Source organism: Dasypus novemcinctus, chromosome 5 (assembly GCF_030445035.2).
Source record: "Dasypus novemcinctus isolate mDasNov1 chromosome 5, mDasNov1.1.hap2, whole genome shotgun sequence".
NCBI lineage: Eukaryota > Metazoa > Chordata > Mammalia > Cingulata > Dasypodidae > Dasypus > Dasypus novemcinctus.
The window spans coordinates 89,931,354-89,953,397 of NC_080677.1; the positions used below are offsets into that span (position 1 = coordinate 89,931,354).

At 34.7% G+C, this 22,044-nt stretch overlaps 1 protein-coding gene across 1 annotated transcript in view; it reads right to left on the reverse strand.

The window, feature by feature from the left end:
* Positions 1 to 648: 648 nt before the first annotated feature.
* PPP1R3A (protein phosphatase 1 regulatory subunit 3A) overlaps positions 649 to 22,044 on the reverse strand; it is a 49,182-nt gene continuing 27,786 nt past the window's right edge. The window contains exons 2-4 of the mRNA XM_004449277.3: positions 11,561 to 11,619; positions 11,335 to 11,459; positions 649 to 9,439 (exon numbers count right to left, since the gene is read on the reverse strand). Coding sequence (XP_004449334.2) covers positions 7,058 to 9,439; positions 11,335 to 11,459; positions 11,561 to 11,619 — 2,566 coding nt within the window. The 3' untranslated portion in view covers positions 649 to 7,057. The remainder of the gene's footprint in view (positions 9,440 to 11,334; positions 11,460 to 11,560; positions 11,620 to 22,044) is intronic.

Genomic DNA, 22,044 nt, shown 5'->3' on the forward strand with positions numbered 1-22,044 from the left:
TTCATAAGGTAACCTGATGTTTTGGGATTGAAGGAACAACATGGTGCTAAGAGGATCAATCCTGAAGACAGTCTGCCAGGGTCCAAATTTAGCCTTTACCATTAACTTGGTGTGCGAACTTGGAAATTAACCTCTCTTTGATTCTGTGTCTATCTGTAAAATAGAATAATAGTTGCACTTCATTTATGGGATAGTGTGAAAATTGAATGTGTTATTTCACATAAAGTGAATAGAATAGTGCACAATTCATTGTAAACACTCAAGAGCTCACTATCATTATTATAATTATTTAATATTGAACCTCACATTCAGATAGATAGATAGAGAGAGAGAGAGAGAGAGAGAGAGAGAGATGTTATAAATACTAACAGATTCACTCTGCAACTATGTTCCTCGGTTATTTTTGTGATAACAAATCAACTAACTTGAATTAAATAATTTAAGATTAGGATTAACACCAGATACGCCAAAGAAATGGCATAGGAGTTGCCAAATGACTTAAGAGCAATCTATAGGTCCGATCCCACACACAGAAGCATATCAAAAAATGTGAAAGACGTTTATAATTTCTTACCTTTACTTATTTTCCTTTCCAATTTTCAAAAAAATAGAAATGTATTAAATATATTTCCACTTTTATCTGTAAAGTGGTAACAATTTTGTCTGCTCTCTACTTCTGTTCCTTTCTTTAAGTAGGACTCAGAATTGTTTCACTTAAAAACACAAAAAGTTTGTATACATAATGGAAACAGAAAATTGAATATCCCAAAGGCTTTTTTAAGGTATTTGTTTTTATTAGAGAATTTGTAGGTTTACAGAAATACCATGCAGAAAATACATTACCCTTATACCTGCCCCCATTTTTAACATTTTGCATAGAGGGTTATCTTTTTACAACTGAAGAGAGACTATTAATTATAATTCTACTATAAACTATAGTAAGTGTAATCCATGATTTACATTAGGGCTCATTGTTTATGTTATCATCCCATGCTTGTTTTATCATTTTATTTTGTTTTATCATTTTTATTCTAGCAACACATACACCACCTAAAATGTCCCCCCATTAGCCACATTCAGATAAATAATTCAGTGGTGTAATTGCATTTATAATGTTGTGCTACCATACATTCCCACTATACATTACCAAATTTTTTTCAGCACTCCAAACAGATATTCTGCATCAAGTAAGAATTAACTCCCAATTCCCTATCCCCATCCTGGCCCCTGGTAAACTTATTCTATTTTTTTATTAACTGGGGAGACTCTCAATGTATAGAAACAAAATATCAATATCAATTTTAAAGCATATATATAAATCATTTACCTGTGATTATTATCTTAAATGGTTCTTAGCTAAAAAAATATTTTATATACTCTAACATGAAAGCCTCATATATTAAACTACTAAAAGAAGATATCAGTTATTTAAGTGTTTAAAAAGAGAGTTTCTAATTCTTATAAAGAATTCTAAGCATCATCTTACTACTGTTTGATATCATGTTTTATAGAGTGTGTCTTTAGGAAATTTTAAATCTGTTTCCACTCAGAATTAAGTCAACCAATACATGATAGTGATGAATTCTACAGTATAGTAAACATGTATGTGGCTTCTGTTTAAGCCTTAAGAAACTAGTTGGTGATGATTTTAAGCTGTTATATGATATGCTAGTAGATTTCTAGGCCATACACAGCTTTCCATTGGCCTTTGCCTCAGAAACAAGTATGTCTTTGTGTTATTATTTTAATTTTACATCTAAACCTGATAGAATGAGGTTTCTCAAGGAAAAGATCAAAATTCATATATTACATACATTACAACACACAGTATTCATAGATTATGTTCCCTGCTGTTGTTGTCATTTTTCAGATATTGGGATAATATGTACGTGTGTGTGTGTGTTGTGTGTTTGTGTATACTCTTTTATGTATTCGCCAGGCAGAAGCTTTCTTTCTGAAAAATCTTTTTTAAAAATCCACGGACTATGTTTGCTAGTTTTTCTATTTGCTTACCCTAAGGTTGACATACAGCACAGGTGTGAAATTGACAGATCAGCCATTTTCAAAGGGCATGGCAGCACTTGAGAGGATTGAATTTCTTGCACTTTATACCTTGTGATGTTTGTTGGCTTTTAAGCCACTGAGTTTAGCTGAAAACATGTCCTTTTCTATTACTTTTTACACTAGTCAGGGAATTAACTTATGCATTATTATTATTTTAATGTATAATCTGTATATTACTTTCCATGAAATAGAAGAAAGGGAATGTTTCATGCACTAAGAAAGTTTATAAATATATAAAATCAATTTAATTGTTAAGAAGACTGGAGAGAAAGGATTGTTCCTCTCCTCACATACAAAATCCACTGTCACTCTCTCCCCTTGCCACACTCTTTCTGTGTTTTCCTACTTTCTTTTCAAGAGTTTGCAAAAATATCCTAGCCCTTTTAGTTGTTTATTCATGTTTATATCAGACCCCAGAGAATCCTTTCCACATTTCAGGGTCAGAAGAGGGAGAAGATATCACTGCGTTTCAATTCTATCCCACAAGTGTTGCCTGAGGATTCCTACATAACTCTCACACTAAACTAGACCTTGATCAGGACAAGGAGGGCAGTGATAGGTGGGAAGTGAAGCCATTTTCCCTGCCTGAATGAGCAGACAGTCCAGTTAGGATGATAATTCAAATGCCCAGTGCATGCAAAGAAGAAGAGTTAAATGTCATGGGAGGTCTGAGGTTAGAAAGATTCCACCAGCTGAAATAGTAGGAGACGTCAAAAGGACAGGGACTTGAGGTGTCTTAGTAGAATGTGCAGAATTTGGATAAGAACAAATGAGCAGAGATAACTGAAAGCGTCTTCTAGACAGAGAGGCATACATGAGCAAAGTCACAGAGAAACAGATAAGCGTGGCATGTTCTGGGGACAATGTAACTTGCTTGACTGATGGGGTTTGAGTCAGGGAGCAGAGAGAAATAAGGCTGGATAGTTTGGTTATCTGTAATTCACTATTGATTAACCCATGCCCCTCTCTACTTTATGGTGCATATAAAGAATTGGATAGATTAGGAAAAGACTTTGGGAATTTTTCTTCAAATTTATATAATATATTGTTTCATATTTTGAAAAAAAATGAAGGAATTTTGGTATTTAATAGATATAGAAATGGTGCAGAATAAAATTGCTGGGCTTTTTAAAGAGTTCTTTTTGTAAATAGAATTTTTGGGGAAACGGACTTTGGCCCAGTGGTTAGGGCGTCCGTCTACCATATGGGAGGTCCACGGTTCAAACCCCGGGCCTCCTTGACCCGTGTGGAGCTGGCCATGCGCAGTGCTGATGCGCGCAAGGAGTGCCGTGCCACGCAAGGGTGTCCCCCGTGTGGGGGAGCCCCAAGCGCAAGGAGTGCACCCGTGAGGAAAGCCGCCCAGCGTGAAAAGAAAGAGCAGCCTGCCCAGGAATGGCGCCGCCCACACTTCCCGTGCCGCTGACGACAACAGAAGCGGACAAAGAAACAAGACGCAGCAAAAAGACACCAAGAACAGACAACCAGGGGAGGGGGGGAAATTAAATAAATAAATAAATCTTTAAAAAAAAAAAAAAAAGAATTTTTGTTGTAGAACATGTGAACATTCAAAGCTGGGCTCAAAAGCTAGTGAGATTTTAATTTGCTGTTTAAAGAGGTTTGGGAAAAGTGATGGAAACATATTGGGTTTTTGACTAAATTTATTTTTAAAAGATGAGAAGTAATTTATTTTGTCATGATTTTTATTATTTCTGAAAGCAAAAAAAATAAGCAAATGAATGGATTTAATCAAAAAAGTAACCTTATTAACTGTTCTCCTCATTTAAGTGGACAGTCTTGGGGATGCTGGAAAAGCATGGCATGTCCTCTTTCTTTCTTACCTTATTGCAGAATCAGAATCCATCCTATCCTTAGTTCCACAAGAATTGGCTAAGACAGGATTCAAACAATAAAACAATCCTTATTGCATGATTCAGTGTCTATATTCACTCAATGAAAATTTGAAAGAAAGCTCGGAGATCATGATTACAGAAATCAGTGAAGTGACTGGCACTGCAATTGACAGCCCTCCTGCCTGCGTTTTTGCTAGTTTTCCTTCTACTTTTCTATCATTTTATCTTGTTTGCTTTTGGGGTTTTATGTATATGCAAAAAGTGAGCATAATAAAGAAGACAATGGTCTTAATTATATGAAATGATATGTATGACTGAAAAAATAATTAGCAACGGGCAAAATTTGGTCTGCATTTTATGTTTTCCATTTAATTAGCAGACTGATTTAAGATGACAGATAGGGTCTGAATTGTGTGTGTGTATTTCACTATCAAAACATTAAGTCTCAGCAAGGAAACAAAAAAAAATTACATTTGTCCACATTTCTTTAGTGTTGAGCAGTGATTCATTTCCTCTTCCACTGAGAAATCTCATATTGAGATATGGATGGTTTATACAATTGTGATTTTTTTAAAGGTAATTATTTTTACTAGCTACAGTTGCTTAGTTTGCCAATTAATTTTTAGAATGTTGCTTCTGTCTGGTAATCCGAAGCCCCAGCAAGATAAAAGGTGATAGTTACTAAATCACACTTCTTACTCAATTTAGGAAGCAGATGTGCAATGCATCTCTCTTGCCTTACTATCATGCCACACCCTCTTTGGTCCTTTAAGCATTATTGGGGAGACATGAAGAGCTATGCTTACAAAGATTACACTTGCCATGATGACTTAATAGTGGAATCTTTATTAACCAGTGACTGCCAGTTCTTCTTGATATCCATTTTTTTGTTCAACATAATGATCTGACCAAAAGAGGTTGGAAAACTCTCTGTCTCTCCACTTAGTGATAGTTTCACAAGTTGTTATGACTTTATTTTAAGCTCTTCATAAATAATGCTTGAAAAGTCAGTTAAATCACCAATTACTTCTTCATCTTCATTACATGAAGAAAAATACAGAATTGTGTATTTTAAATTCTTTAAACCTTCTATTGTCATATCACAAATATGTACGAGAGGGCTTAGTAACTTAAAGTTGCCAAAAGTCAAATAAAAGAGAAAAAAAATTATTGCTCTTTTAATGGAATAATTACAGTTCAGGCACCTGTGTTCATAAAGTAATGTAGGAATCTTTGTATTAATAAGATATGACATATTGACTAAAATTCTTAAAGGTGGAATGCAAAATCCAAGCCATTAAGAACTAAAGAAATGCTAACCTGAACTCCATTGTAATTTCAACCTGTCAACAAAATTATCAGTATAGTAATTTTAGAGATAATATTCTCAGTACTGCCAACAGTTTTCTACTTATAATAAATGAAAATATGCTTCCTCAAACAATCAAATATTTTCCCTAAGTTCTACTTCAGAATGTTTATATTGTTCAACTAAAAAGTTAGAGTCAAGGATTCAGTTTCAGTGGAACTTGAGAGACGCATGGAGTAAGAGGATTTGGAAATGGTTGTATACTGAATGACCATTAAGGAAATCATTTAATACATGATGAAAGTCAGTTTAAATACTTTGTTCTGATTTTGTTTTCCCACAAATGCACACTTATTAAATGTGTGGGATTGTACTCATTGAATATGCCTTTACAGGGGTGAAGTATAAACAGATTACTCTTCTGCACTGAAGAAAAATGTTGCACGCTCTCTGAAAGAAGTTCCTATGAAAAGGAATCACCCAAATAGGCTTCCCCATGTGACTTTCTTCTATATTCTCTACAGTTGTATACCTATGACTCCATCCTGAGGACTAGCTATGTGGGATATCTGTGCCCTAGAACAGAGCACAGCGTTTTGTACTCAATAGGTAGTTGAAGCTATTGAACATGAATCCTTGTATTACTCTTACTTGAATAAATCACTAGTTCCATTATTTCACACACTTAGTCATAGATAACAACAAAACAACAACAGCCAAAGTCATTGCTATACTGGATATTCATTTCTCCATCATTAGTTTTATATATCTACCTATTTGCTTACTTAAAATTCTGATGTATCAACTAACAACCCGATAATCATATAATGAATATCACCAATGAGTTCAGGTGTTTGTTTTCCAAATGTATGTTGTGGAATACTTTGGTTTATATGAAAAAAGAATAAAAATTTGTTTGAAGACAAAAATACTTCCAAGCAGAACAAATACTCAGTTCATTTGTAAACTCTTTATAATTATTTAATGCTTTATGCTTATAGATACAAATTCATTCTTAAATTATGCTTGTGGAATTTTAATTAAAAATTTTAACTCTGAATAATAGCTGACAATGAAATTGTTAAGCTTTGTTACACAGTCTCCCTTTACAAAAGAGAAACATTTCTTAAAAATGGCCACCCACAAAATTTGTAGAATAGAAAGACAGTCTTCCAATTATTTCAGACTTTGTCACATTTGGTTTATGGATGCCTTGACTTTGAAGCCTTGTATAAAGTATTATTCAAGCGAACATAATGTGTTTCTTCAACATAGGTTTACTCGTTTCAGTATGCATGGGTGTTGTTCTGAAAAATATGAAATGGAAGCTGAAAGATTTGATCCATCAAAATATGATGATAAATGATACAGCAGTAAAAGCAAATTTCATGGTCAATACTAAAAGATCAAAAAAGTCCTGCCATTGTCCATGTTTTACCTATTTTTAAAAACCATGGAGGGAGGGAATATTCTCACGGGGAAAAATGAAACTTTACTGCAAAAGAAATGAATGCAAGAAATGGTAGTTTAAGTAGTGAAGAGACATGAAGCATTGCAACTTCATAGCCTGCTAAGGAGCAACAGCTGTACCTAATTTCAACTTGACGTGCTTCAGATCTCATATTCATATAGGTATTTAATGATCCAAGCATAATGGTCCTATATAGAATAATTACTTATATGAAGGAGCAAACTTCATACGCATTCTTTTTAAATGATCCTTCAAGAGAAAAACTGCACTGGCTCTTTGAACAATGAATAGTCTCTTTCACCAATCCAAATGTTGGGGGCTAAATAGCTTATCTTTGAAGAGAGAATAATAATATTGCTGAGGTTATTTCTTTTTGACAGATTCTTTTTCTCTCCCCCCTTCCCAGGATAACCAGTACAACGAAAAAAGATAGAATGCCAACCCAATCATTAAGTCATAGTGGTAGATGGTTACAAGAAATATCAGAAATAAAAGGAAATAAGGTATTTTAGAATTGGTGTATTTTGAAAGTAGAGATTCACTGCTTTGAGCTTGACTTTCCTGGGCCGGGCTTTCACATTCCTTGTCACTTACAGAGAATAAGGGTTGTCCAGAGTTTATTAATCCTTCATTTTCATACCTCGTCTCTTCCATGTTCTCAAAAGTTTCACTGATTAAAATCTTTGTCTCTGGACGTTTTTCCTCACTGCATTCTCCTTGTTGGGAATTCTGGCTTATCCCTCTTTCTCGTCTACTACCAGATGTCACTATTCCTGAACTTTTGGAAATCTCTTCAGATGTAGACCCAGGAAGAGCTTGCTTCTCACTACCCTGAATTTCACTTGATAGCTTATAATTATATTCTGGTTTAGTTAAAATAGTTTCAACAGTCATGGTGGGTATTGTACTCTTTGCACCAATTGCCTGTTCATAAGCTGGCATGGAAGGTTTAGTATGGTGAGAGGAAGCAGGAGAATACTTCTGAGAAGCTCTATTAGTGTCTGAGTTAAAAGCAGAATGAATAAGGGCATCTGAATCCATTTTCTTTGATAATTCTTGACCCTGCCCATAATCTCTCTTTTCTGGAAATACTTTTGTGTCTGTTGGCAACATTTCCAAATGCAAGTCCAGTTTTGAAGTTGCTTTTTGATTCACTGTAATGGCCTGTAAGGATTCTTCCACAGGTGATGCATTTCCACTGCCACATTTCTCCCTGTCATGTATCTTCCCAGGATTGCATATAGACATAGTTTCTTCCTTCTCCATTTCATCTTCAGGTACAATACAAATATTTAAATGTGATTTCTTTTCAAAATCATTGTCATAGATTACATCTACTGTATCCTGTTGACAAAGGTTATAATGTGAATCATCATTTCTCTCTTCGTGTGGATCAAACGTTGTTTCTTTTTCCTCTATGGGCCTGTCACTTCGTGCTGTCTCTTGAGGTAGCTTAGCAATTATTGCTTTTTCTCTAGCAGACATGCTTTCTAGAGTACTTTCTGATGTTGTCTTAATTATATAAGCTGTACCTGCTTCTGCTTCCTCAGCAATCCCATGATGAGCTAGAGAAGACAGTTCACATCGCACTGTTTCTTGGCAGGTAAACAATCCTTCTGTAGGAGAAGCTTTCAAATTTGTTGTATTATCGTTTTTATCCCACATGTCTCCATAATCTGCTTGTTCTTTGATCTGTCCTGTTATATTTGTGTTACTCCCTCTTGCTTTTCCTTTACTTTCCAGAACATTCCACCTTTGTTTATGCTCTGTGTTCTTACACTCACCTTCAGGATTAATGCAACCTAATTTTTCTTCTTGAACTTGGAAAAGATAATCACTTCTCAAAACATTTCCATTTCTTGGTGAACAAACTTGATCTGTTATCCCTCCTAAAGTGGTGCCTTCGTTGGTCGAGTGAACACACTCCGGGGTTGTTAACATGGCTTCTTCCCTACTTAAACCTGTCCTTGGTGAATGGAACACATTTGCAGTTATTCCGCGGTTGGGAATTGTGGTCTCTTTGCCCAACAGAGCAGTTAGATCTCTGTTACTAGCTCCAATCTCTTCCATATTTATTTCAGGATGGCCCATCTTCCTTTCTTGGTCATGTAAGAGTGATTGAAATTTTTTGTTTTGTTTTTCATTAGAACTTAAATGTATTCTTTCCTCTTCCTCCTCATTGCCATAATCTTTCTTGAAAAGTCCTTTCCCTGTTGATTCCTCCAAATGTGCAGATACATCTGAACAGAAATTTCTTCTAAAACATTCACAATCTTTTATTTCCATTTTCTTAGCTCCTCCTTCATGTTCTTTATTAAGGTTGCTTGCCATTATTTGATCTGAGGAGGGGCAAAATATTTGCACTCTGCCTCTCCATTGGGCTGGATTAGCATTATCATCCAGTACCTCTTTGCTGCTGATATGAAAATGCTCTAATTCATCACTACTAGTATTTCCTAATGATGGCTTGATTTCTTCTGTATCTGAAATAATTTCCTCTGAAGGTTGATGACTACACTCATTTTCTGAAAAATATTTCTCATTATAGGAAATACCTCCCGTTAAGGAGCTTTCTGCTGATGAATTTGGAGACAAAGGCCTTTTGAACAATTGAGTGCATGTTTCACCATGGCTTTGCTTCTCTAACCCCTCAGCTTTCTTTGGAAAATTGGCTGGATCTGTTGAAAATGTATTCTTTTCATCTCTGGGAGGAGTACTTCTAGTTCTTATTAAATGTTGATTTATCTTAAGGAATAAAAACGACAAAAAATAATGACCAAATGATCTTTTTAAATATACAAAACAAATTAGGTAGGTTTCATTAACTTGGCTAGTAATTATTGGATAGATTTCCTTGACTCATTTCATTCATGGATATTGCATACAAACTCTGGAAGCTGGATGTTTTGGGGAGATACTTGTAGGGCATGATTTTCGAATACGATTAATAGGAAAAGGGGCCCAAATTAATCACTCGCCTTCCCAGCTCCCAAATATCACATTGTATTATTCAACTATTCTTGCTTGTCATTGCACTTTCTCCTCACTTAGGATATACACATTGATAGCTCCATGCTAATCAATTAGAGAGCAGCTTCCTGGGTGCCCCTTGCTGCATTTATACTTGCTGTAGGTGCCCCCATTACAGTTTCTCTTATTAATATGTTTTCTGCAAAGCCTCTGCAAACTATTAATAGCAAAACGTCACTCAAAGAAAAGTGAGGGAGTTAATGTCTCTGCAAATTCTGTTTTAATGACCCTCTGCCAACTGGTACTCAAATGTATTTGAGTTCTTCAGTGATGCCAACTGTCAGGATTTAACAGTGAGATGCCTGTTTTTTTTCCTCCTCATAACTGACATTTGCATGATCTCAATAATTATATGCAAATCTTACGTTTTCCCCTTCTTCTCACATAAGGCTCATGTTACTTGTCAACTGCACAGCTGTCTTGTAAGCCAATGCCTGTGGGTTCCACAGATTTGGTTGTATTTCCATCTATTATAGAGCTTCATTGTTTTATGCATTAACATCAGCATGGAGCAAATTAGCATCTAAATTACAGCTCCCTGTTCATTTATTGGGCGTACAGTTCTCAGTAACTTCTAAACAAACTTTTATATTTGAACCTGCTCATTGTAATGATGTGTATTGGTGAAGTATGTAATTTTTCAGGGCCCTTTCATTATATTCTGTGGTTTGAAAAAAATGGCGATGTTAACTTTCAGCTGTGAGAATTCTCACAATGGGTGACAACTTTGTAGTTTCTTAAAGTTGGAGCAAAGTAAATTGCATACTTTAGTGATGCAGCTTCCCATATCAGTATAGAAAAGATGGAATGTGTGGGGAAAGAGGTGAGCCCTATTTCTTTTCTCTTTCAGCACTGACACTTGAAGAGGCAAATGTCATTTTAATATTAGATGATTATGAATCCATGTAACCCAATGATTATGTGCTCCAACCAAACATAGAAAAGGATAAATTCATTATGTGACTTGTTTACTTCTATTTCTTCCTTTGTGATAAAAATGCTATCTAAACCATCCCCAAAATATTCCAAATAGATTGAATGTTCACCAAGTGTGAAATTTATTATAACCAATTTAATTCTAAATTGTACAATTCAGAATTTGTTTCCTATTCAAAACTTATGGCAGAGGCTATCTTCCCCTCACTTGGTAATTTAATATTCTACAATGATATCGAACTTTGAGAATATTACAAGGAAGAAAGGAAGAAAAAATGCTGCTAAATGCAAGAAACAGAGACTGGTAGAGTTGGACTGGACCTTAATAATCGTCTAGTCCAGCTCCTTCATTTCACAGATGAGGAGTTAATGTAAGTGAACACTTGTCACAAAGATCAGAAATGCATATCAAGATAGTGCTACCTCTCCTGTAGTTCCTAAAAACTGTTACTCAGAGCCTCTGTGAAGAGATAAGACATGAATACCATTCATTTATTTCTGCAGAGACCCGAAGCAACATACTGAAATTGATCATGCTAGGGATGCAAGGACAGAATAGGGAGTGTTTTCACATTTGCAAATTATATTATTGAAGCTATTGAAAGGCAGACATTGTAGCATCTTTGAAGCATAAATGGATTCATCTCTAATACTGTGGCATCTGGAATACTTACCATCAACTCTAATTCTTTTTCACTATGCTCATCATGTTCCCTGTTTACATCTTTTACAGGTTGTTGAATGGTTTCCAAGTCTTCCTTGTCCTCATGACTACACACAATTTTCGGGATATAGGTATCTGAAAAGTTAATATAATTTTACCTATATAAGTTCTTTTTTAAATTGTAGATTTTAATAAAAGAGACAGATTTTGTTTACATATTAAATAAGAAATATTACCTGTAATGTTTGAATTCTCAAAGTTATTCTCTTCTGATGTTGCTGAAAATTCTTCTTTACTGTTAAATTTAAAACAAAATTTATATATTTTTCTGGTTCTACATCTTCCAAATATTTTATACAGGAGGAAATTCAAGCAAATAACAAGTCAAAAAGTACTATACAACCCTTCACATGTTCTTCTATTACTTTGTGTGTTTTTAAATAAAATTAATTTTTGGACTGATGCAATAGTAAATGCTTTGTTGTAGAAAAATGTAAAAATAATTCACACAATGCCATATTTCTAAACAAGATCATATTAAAACTTTCATAACTGAAATAAAAAATATATGTAAATGTAGATTATTGCATCATTCAGGAATTTAATCTTCCCAAGTGAAAACGTTTTTCTCTTGGTTTGAATGCTAAAGTTTTACTAACTGGCAGTCCATTTGTGGTCATGGAAATTACTTTTTAAGGTTTCAATTATTAAATTTTTTATTCCATTTTACTCAAAATTCTTTCAGATGAATTGATATAACATTAATTCTCCAGAGAAGGAGAAAAAAACAAACTAAAACTGAAAAGGCAAATAAATTTATACTCAGTTAAAAGACCTTATATGTGTATTGCCACAGGCCAATTTTATGACGATGAATTCAGATCACTGTAACGCAAGCATCTATTTCCTCACTTTAAAATTACTCAGGTTAGTCTTCCTTTTCTATCATATTATGCATACTGACTGGAAAAAATAAATGCCCTTTTCTTTCAAATATAATGATCTGTTTGTAGATATATTTGTAAAGTCTTTAAAATTTAGATGTGTTCATGAACCTCAGAAGGAAAAATGGTAGTGTAAAAGCTTGCTTTGTGTATAGTTATGTCCTGAGTCTATGTATCAGAACTATTTGGCCCCATATCCACATTTTCTTACACTGCCTCAGCTGACTTTTCTTCTAGTGATTTTTCGCAATGACTTTTTCTTTTTGAATTTATCAGCCATTAGATAGTTAGATAATGGCTGATAAATTTGTGTAATAGGTTCTAGTCTTCATTGCACAGGCAATTTTTATCCAAATCCCAGGAGAGCTAATCTTATTTCACCAAATCATGAAAAGATTTCAAACTCTTCCATCCTGATTATGTAAGAAAGTAATCTTAAGTTTCATGTATATTTATGAAGCTGGTTTTTAATTTACCCAAAGTATTTGTTTCCTTCAGTGGTCCTATAAATGAAAAGTGCTTCTTTATAATTGAAATTCATTAGAAAAATATATTATTTACATAACTATAAATCTATATTGTTTGATGAGGCCAATAAGCATGCAAAGATTTATTTTTGTAGAATCTAACTGCAAGTTGAGGCACCTTTTCTTCTTCATACATAATGTGGATGTGTTTTTAAAAATAAACTATTAAACAGCTTTAATTGCTCCTGCTTCCTCTTTATTTCTGTAACAATACTTAAAATCTCATTTGGAGAAGGAAAATAATAACCATTCAAAATTTTTGCTTTTACCTAACAAAAATACTATTACTACTTTCCCTTTTTCCTTTTCTTTTTTTTTAAGATTTATTTTTTATTTATTTTTCTCCCCTTCCCCGCCTCCCCCCATTGTCTACTCTCTGTGTACATTCACTCTGTGTTCTTCTTTGTCCTCTTGCATTCTTGTCAGCAACACTGGGAATCTGTGTCTCTTTTTGTTGTGTCATCTTGCTGCATCCCCTCTCCATGTGTGCAGCGCCACTCCTGGGCAGACTGTGCTTTTTTTGCATGGGGTGGCTCTCCTTACAGGGCACACTTCTTGTGCATGGGACTCTCCTACACAGGGACACCTCGGTGTGGCACGGCACTCCTTGCGCACATCAGCACTGTGCATGGACCAGCTCACCACACAAGTCAGGAGGCCCTAGGTTTGAACCCTGGACCTCCCATGTGGTAGACAGAGGCTCTATTAGTTGAGCCAAATCCGCTTCCCTACTATTTTTTTCTAACTCACTTATTACAATACTTCAATTTTCAAAAGTTGACTCATTTAAAAGAAAAGAATCCTGATTTTAACTCATTTTGGAAACAAATGATTTGTATCCACCTCTGTGTTATTATATAGGGCATCTTACAAGAACAATTAAATATAGAAATAATAGGGGGAAAAACTTTGAATTCAGGAATAAATATGTTTTTAAAAACCTGAAAATAAATCAAATATTATATCTAATAAAATATTCCAAAACAAGAGTTAACAGTTGTGCAAGACTCTGACAGGGAAAATAGCAAAATTGTATCAGGAAATATTAAAGACTTGGAAAAATAAAATATACCATGTTCATAGATTTTAAAAAGATATTGTGAAGATGTCAATTCTCTCCCAAACTAATCTGCAGATTCAATTCAATTTTCATCAAAACTCCAAAACAGTTTAACAGAATTTGACAATCTGACTCTAAAGAGAAGACTAAAGTACTAATACCAGCCAGAATATTTCTAAAAAATAACAGAGAAGAGAAATATACTCTACTGATTTCAGGAGTTCTTGAAAATTCAGTTAAGACATTTATTATGAAACTGTCAAATGAAATGAAATTGAGAGTTTCAAAAGAGAATCACACATATCTGGAACTTGGCTATATAACAAACCTGAAACATCAGAAAGCAGGGAAATGAGGGACTTGTCAATAAATGGAGATGGGGAAAATGACTATCCTTATGGAGCAGGATGAAATTGATACATCACACATTAAAAAAAAACCACTTCAAATGGATTTAAAACTTAAGTGTCAAAACCACCGAAGTTCTTACTAGAAAATATATGTGAATATAATTTAGACCTTGGAGTTGGAAAATGTTTCTTAAATAAGAATTTTTAAGAATTAGCTTATATAAGAAACGATTGGTTTAACTATTAAAATTTAAAACTTTTGTTTATCCAAAGAAAATTTTATAAAGTAAAAATAGAAGTTACAAACTGGAAGAGCATGCTCATACTGCACAAAATCAACATAAATGAGAAGCAAAATTTATAAAGAACTCCTTCAAATATTAAGAAAATACAACAATTTAATAGAATGGGATGAAAGACAGAAAATAGACATTTCACAGAAGGGAAAACACATATATTTGTAGAAAAATAAATAGGTGCAACCACTTTGGAAAACTGTTTGACATTATCTCCTAAAATTAATATCTATATCATCCATTCCCACTAAACCCAGCTCTAGACACACACCCAAGAGAAACTCTTGCATGGAACATAAGAGACATCAACAAGAGAGTTTGTGGTAACTTTGTTATCAGCTGCATAAATTGTGAACCAACCCAAATGCCCATCAACACAAGAGTAGATAAAAAAACTATGGAATGTTACACAAGAGAATGATACTTAGCACTTAAAATTAATAAACTTCACAGATAGACAGCAATATGAATGAATCTTAGCAACATTGTATTAAATGAACTGTCTCAAAATATTACATGAAATGATATTCTTTTTTATTAAGCTAAAACTACTAAAATATTTTATAGGAATATAAAGTTATGTGAATAAAGAAAGCAAGGGAATGATGAACTTGTTTTTCAAGATTATGTTTATAACAGATGGGGCAAATTAGGATGATTAGGATGGGGAAAATAAATGGTTAGAATTTGGTTATTATCTTGCCATTAATTGAGAGGGGGCTTAGATTCCATGGGGCAGGTGTATGGAACTAATTTGCTTGCAGTTGCAGACGGTCTCTGTTCCTTGGGATGGGTGTTGTCCATCATCATCACCTTGTTAGTTGTCCTGGGTGAGTAGTTTTGCATTTATTTATTACATTATTGAAAATATCTAACTAAATATTTGAGTACATAGCTAAATAAAATAGTGTCATGTATGGACCAATGATGAGATGTCATTAACTGGACATTATTATTAACCCAATTCTGAGTGTACTGGAGGTCCAAAGAAACAAAATGATATATGTTACAATATTAGATGATGACTTCTAGTCTCAGATAATTTATTAAGATTAATTAATTAATTAATTGCTCTCTGGCCTAGATTAGAGGATTTCTACAAATTCAATCCAGTTTTGAAATTTAAATTACCAGTTATATGACCAATTGCATCTAAAGAATGTGTTTTTTTTATTATAAAAGGTGTGGGTTTATAGAAAATTTTAAGATACAGAATTCCCATATACACATAAAGAATGTGTTTTACATAACATTAGAAAATTTGGGGAAAAGTTGTAGAATTTGTTGGTTGATGGTAACAGGGCTCAGTGCTATATAAAACTGTGATGTAAACAAAATATATCCTTGCCTATTTTCAGTCTCCCTTTTATGTACCCTGAGTCCTTTGTGAGTAGGAAAATTGCTTATTTATCTATGCTCCCAGTGGCAAGGAGAGTCTGGTATATAATAGAGGCATAAATATATAAATGCTATTGAATAAATGCACAGCATCCTTTCTACTCCTCCTTCCTTTCCACCTCTAGTCAACATTACATGACATTGCTCTTCTCTCCTTCATAAAATTTTAGGAAATCATCTAATAAGTTAAAGCACACTTGATTTTTCATGCCCTATAAGGCGTAAAGTAGTACCCCGTCCAGTGTTCAAAACAATGCTTTAATTATGGGGGAAATTTTTAAATAAAATTTTTTAAAAACTAACATAGTATACATTTAAAAATAAAAAGTCAAATTGGCATGCATTTTGTGGAGCAAGAGTTCATTTCCAGTGCACCTTAAATCATATACTACAGTCACTTTATATAATCATAACGAGAGTTATCCATTCTTTTAATGGATTTGTGGAACACCTACCTGGACCATATATTGCAATAAACACTGAAAAACAAAGATGGATGAACTACAGTCTCTTGCCTCAAGGAAGTAATTATTTCCACAATGATGGAAATAGACTTGCCGACCTGTTATTATTAAATTATTATAATAAGCAAAATTTTATAAGTAGTAAGATATGATGATTATTTTCTTAGAGATAAGTAAAGAGAACAGAAATGAGGACAACATTTTGCTGAAAGAATCAGGTAATTTTTCAAAAAGGGAGAAACATTCTGAATCAGGTTTTATGGATAAAACACTAATTGGAGTTTTCCAATTAGAGAAGAAAGGCAAGGTCATTCTAGATAGAGACAACAGCAACTAGTTAAAAGTAAGGATAGCGATATGGGTTGAGACGGGGAGCTGAGCTTAATGTACGTAGAATTTTTAATAAGGTTTATTGTAAAAGTGTGGAAATGAATAGAGTTGATGGTGACACATTACAGTGAGTATAGCTAACACTGCTGATTCATAAATGTGATTGTGGCTGAAAGGGGTAGTCTGTAGATGTACTATTTCAATTGAAAGGAAGCTAGAAAATAATACAGGGACTGTATGACAGTGATTTTAGTGGTGGATGAAGAGTGTGGTTAATAGTATAAGAACGTTCTTTTACAAAGTGTTAAGAATATGGTGACAAATAGGAATATTAAAACTAATGTAACTTATGGGTTATAGTTAATAGTAATAGTTTAATATTTTTGTAGCAATGGCTAAGAAGATATTATATCAATCCAAGGGACAAAAATAGTGGGATATGGATAATATGGGATTTTTCCTCTTGGAATAATGAAAAAGTGCTAAAATTTACTGATGATGACAGCACAACTCTGTGATGAATATGAGAGCCACTGAATGTACACTTTAAATGGACAAAGCATGGGACTGTATAATACCATGAATACTTTGGTAGAAATGGACTGTGATTAACCAAATAAATAGGAGACCACTCTTTCATGAACTATAACAACTATATAATACTAATACAGGTGCCAATAACTGGGGGGAAATACAGCGAATGCAAGATATTGGCTATAGTTAGTTGTAATGTATTGACAATGCTCTTTCATAGTTTGTAAAAAATGTTTCACAACAATGCAAGGTGTTGGTGGTGGGGTAATATATGGGAGACCTGTATGATACATGCATGTTTGCTAAGTAAGTTCACAACTTTTACTATGCACTTATTGTTTACAGATGTTCATATATGAATGATAAACTTCAATTTTTAAACAAGTTTTTAACAGGAAGGGTAGCAAAACACAAAAGAAAGAGGCACATCCAAGAACAAGATGCTTTAACAGTTTGGATTACATCTGTGGGGGTAACAGTGTCAAGAGACAGAACTGTTTGAGCTGGATTGTGAAAGGGCTTAGCTTGTCAAGGAAAATGGGCCTGAATTCATTAGATACTTTTTATCCTGTGGGAATGGAGGTTTCTTTAAATGTGAGAGAGATTTGGTCAGATTTACTTTTAGGGACCTAACTCTAGAGATAATGTAATGGAAGGACTAGAAGGGATACATAAAGGAGCAAGTATACCAGTCACAAGGCTTTTTCACAATATTTTAGGCAAAAAAAGATGTGAGTGTTAAAGGTGATGGCAATGAGGAAAGAGAAGAGGAACGAAATTTTCATTATATAACTTTTGATATAGCAGCAATAGGATTTGTTGACCAATTCCCTATACATGGATTTAAAAATGCCTGTCCTGATTGGTTTTGTGTGCATTCTTGGGAATCAGAAATCTACAGACTATCCCCTTCCAAGACCTGAGCCAGGGAGAGTTAAGGCTGGTGGATACCTGGGTGTTTCTGCACTACAGATACAGAAGGATGGAATTAGTCTGCAGATTGGTTTCTGATGTTTATGGGCAAGATGGTTTGATTCTCAGGTACTGATGTTAACACCCCTTAGTCTTCCCTCTAATTGCTAGTACATGTGCTTAGAAAATGGAGGAGAAAGTTATAGCTGTGTTCTTACTTTTTATTCTAGCCCTTCAATGGGGAATAATAAATGTTTCCCTATCCATAATCTGTTTTCCTGGGTCCATAACATTCTGAGCAGTTCTTTCCAACTATTTTGCCAGATTTTGTCACTCCTTCCTAAATTTACATAGAGGAATTTCTAAGGAACTAGAAATCAGGCTTATAAAGAACTGTTAAGCATCTCGTTGTTTAGGAGCTCTGCTACCTATGTCTTCCTTTCCCCTATGAATACCGTAACTCTCAAGTATAACAACAGTTCCCCAACTGCCTTCAGAAATAGTTATGAATTAATAATGGAAACTGAAAATGAATGCTTATTAGGTGAAAAATGTCAATATTTTGTCATTTTCCCTTTATCTCTCAAAATATCATCACACAAAGGCTTGCACCATCTTTAAAATTTGAGATAGAATTATCACCACTTCAAAGAAATGGGATGAAAAATTGAAATTTTATGTGATGTCCTAGAGTTGATATTAAATAAATATGTATTGAATTATGAAGAAGTGAATGGTTTCTTGCCAATGATGATCCTCATGAAGAATAGTATTAATTTTAAATATATAGCGATCCATATTCATCCATCATTTAACAAGTATTTATTGAGTGAACACAGATTTCCAAATATTGTGCTAGATTACCACAGTAAAGATGACCACGTCTTCCACCCAAATGGATCACAAGTTATGGGTGAGAAAGACAATTAAATACATCAATTAAATAAAATCTATGTGTTGGTGATGTCCAGCGTGAGGCAGAAAAGGTTTCCAGGAGACCCTGGCCTCGAAGTGAGACCTAAACTATAAGTAGCATTAGCTAGGAAAGAGGGGAGGGACCAGTAACAGCAATTCCAAGCTTAAGGCCTCATGATCAAATGCTTTATCAATGAAAAAGAATTATTCTAAACACATCAAGTAATTCAAGGTACAATTAGAGAAAAATGAAAAATTAAAAGCCAGGGCACCAAGTGGTAGTCTGTTAGATCAAGAGGCCTCTCAAAATGTGTTTCATAGATCTCCTGTGTGAAAATGACCTGGTACTTGTTACAAAGCAGCTTCTGGGACTTGAAACCAGATATGCTGGATCAGCATCTTTGGACTGAGGAGTGAGAATCAGCATTTTAAAAAACACAACTATTACTGATATTTTTATTTTTTCACTTATGATTACTTTTATTACTTTCATTACTTTCCGTCAAGCCAATGGAATTATATAAATTAAAAAGCCTAATTGCTTGTGTTGTCCTAGCAAATGATTCAGTGCCAAAGTTTACTAAAAGAAGGTTTTGATCACCTGCAAGAAACTGATGATGACACCCAGGCTTCAGCCAAGGGCCCAGGTAGATTCTTCTGCAGGATGTTAGACATGATGTGTGGTGGGTGTTATGTGTACCTGGCTGATTAAATGCCTCTTTCTATCCCCAACTTATCTGCTGGAAAATCAGTGTTTTTAATATATACCTCAGAAGTTTCTAGATGCATTAGTGTTTAGAAACACTGGTATAACTACGCATATGAAAAAGACTCCTGACAGATGTTCTAGGACACTGGACACATGATGCAGGATGTACCTCTTAATGCATCAGATTTTTTGATGAATCACAACCCACTATGCTAAGGATAGCTGCAGCTCTGTGCATAAAAGAACATAATATGTTTATATATCACATATATACCACAGAAGGAGAAATACATTGAAGTATTAACTGTTTGTATGTTTCTCACATAATAAAATAATGGAACATTGATCAGTAGAAATTGAAGGGTATTTTCTAGTTATCTAATAAATTAAAAAACAGTAAACAATAAACAAAATAATTTGTGTTTCTGAGTCAGCTGTTAATTACTCAAAAATTGACATATATTCTCTACCTCTAAGGCCCATGTGACTTTTAGAAAGTTTATTTTACTTTTTATGCCAAATTAAAAATCTTAGATGATTATGCTTATGAGATTTTTGCTCTTGAAATTGCAACTTCTCCTAATATTGTAGGATGCCTAAAAGTTACCTCCTGAGAGCCTCCATATTGCTCAAGTGTGGACACTCTCTAACCCAAACTCAGCATATAAATGCATTACCTTCCCCCCCCCCCCGCATGGGACATGATTCCCAGGAATGAACCTCCCTGGCACAGAGGGATTACCACCAAGCATTGAGTGGTGATGCAACTGGAAAAAGACCTTGAATAAAAGGGGGAAATGGCAAAGACAAATGAGTTTATATGATTAAGAGACTTCAAAATGAGTCAAGAGGTCATCAGAGAGGTAATGTTTATGCATGTCCCAGCAGGATCTCATTGACAGCCAAAGTAGATACTACCACCAAATAGTGGGGCTCCTGATGACTACAGAGATACCCAGGTCCTTTGGTCATGGCAGATAGCTCCAGAGTTTCATGCCTTGTCAGTGGGGCCTACTTTGAAGTTTGTGCTCCTGAAGATGTCAGAGTTGGACTCAGATGTAACTTCTCTACACATGCCTCTTCTGTCTCTTTTTTAAACCTATGGTTGGTGCTGGAGTTGGTAGTATATGTCCAAGAGACTTGAATCTCTGGGCTCTCCATGTGCCAGCTGGGTGCTGAGTCTTAGCAGAGTTGCAACACTTATTCACCAGTTCATTGGACTCACCCAGGACAACCAACAAGGAGGTGAGGATGGATGGCCACCACACCAAGGAACTGAGAGGGTCTACAACTGCAAGCAAGAGAATCCCATCCATCAGCCAGATTGGATTGAAGTCCCCTCTCAGTAGGAGGTGGAGTGGGTGTCACCATCCCAGAATCATCAGGATTGGGGAATACAATATGAACTGGAGTGGACTTACTAGTATTCTATTGTAGGCTTATTGTGATTCTAGCAGTGGAAGAAATTATATCATTGATATGGAGACAGTGGCCACTGGAGTTGCTGAAGGCAGGGAGAAGGGAAAAGAGATATAATATGGGGGCATTTTGGGGACTTGCAATTGCCCTGAATGACATTGCAAAGACAGATACAGGACATTGTATACCCTGCCATAGCCTACGGAGTGAAGTGGGAGAGAATGTAAGCTGCAGTGTAAACTACAGTCTATGCTGTATGGCAGTGCTCTAAAATGTGTTCATCAATTGCAGTGAATGTACCATACTAATGAGGGAAGTTATTAATGTGGGAAAGGTGGGAGGTATGGGGAGTGGGGCATGTGGGAATCCCCAGTGTTTTTTTATGTAACATTTTATGTAGTCAAAGTATCTTAAAAATAAATAAATAATGTATTTTTTAAAAATTCATAGGATCTCAGATCTCTGTAAGGAACCTGACACTTGGATAGTCCCATCTCATCATTTTACAGAGAAAGAAACTGAAACCCAACAAGGTTATACTATATGACAGAAGCCACACAAGCTAACTAGTGGCAAAGTTAGGGCTAGATCCAAGTTTCTTGGCTACCATGCCAATGTTCTTTCCATAGAGGTTCAAATCACAGTGAATATGAACAGAAAGCTACAAAACTCAATCTTCCCTGTTATTCACCATTTACTAAGCCACTTACTTAGCCATGGTCAAAATACTTAACCTCTCTATGTCCCACTTTTCTTCAAAATATTGCCTACACTTAACAGAAAGCAATTATTTATTAATAACATAGGGCTCAATTGATAAAAGTATTCAATAAATATTATTTTTGTTGTTTTTATGGATGCC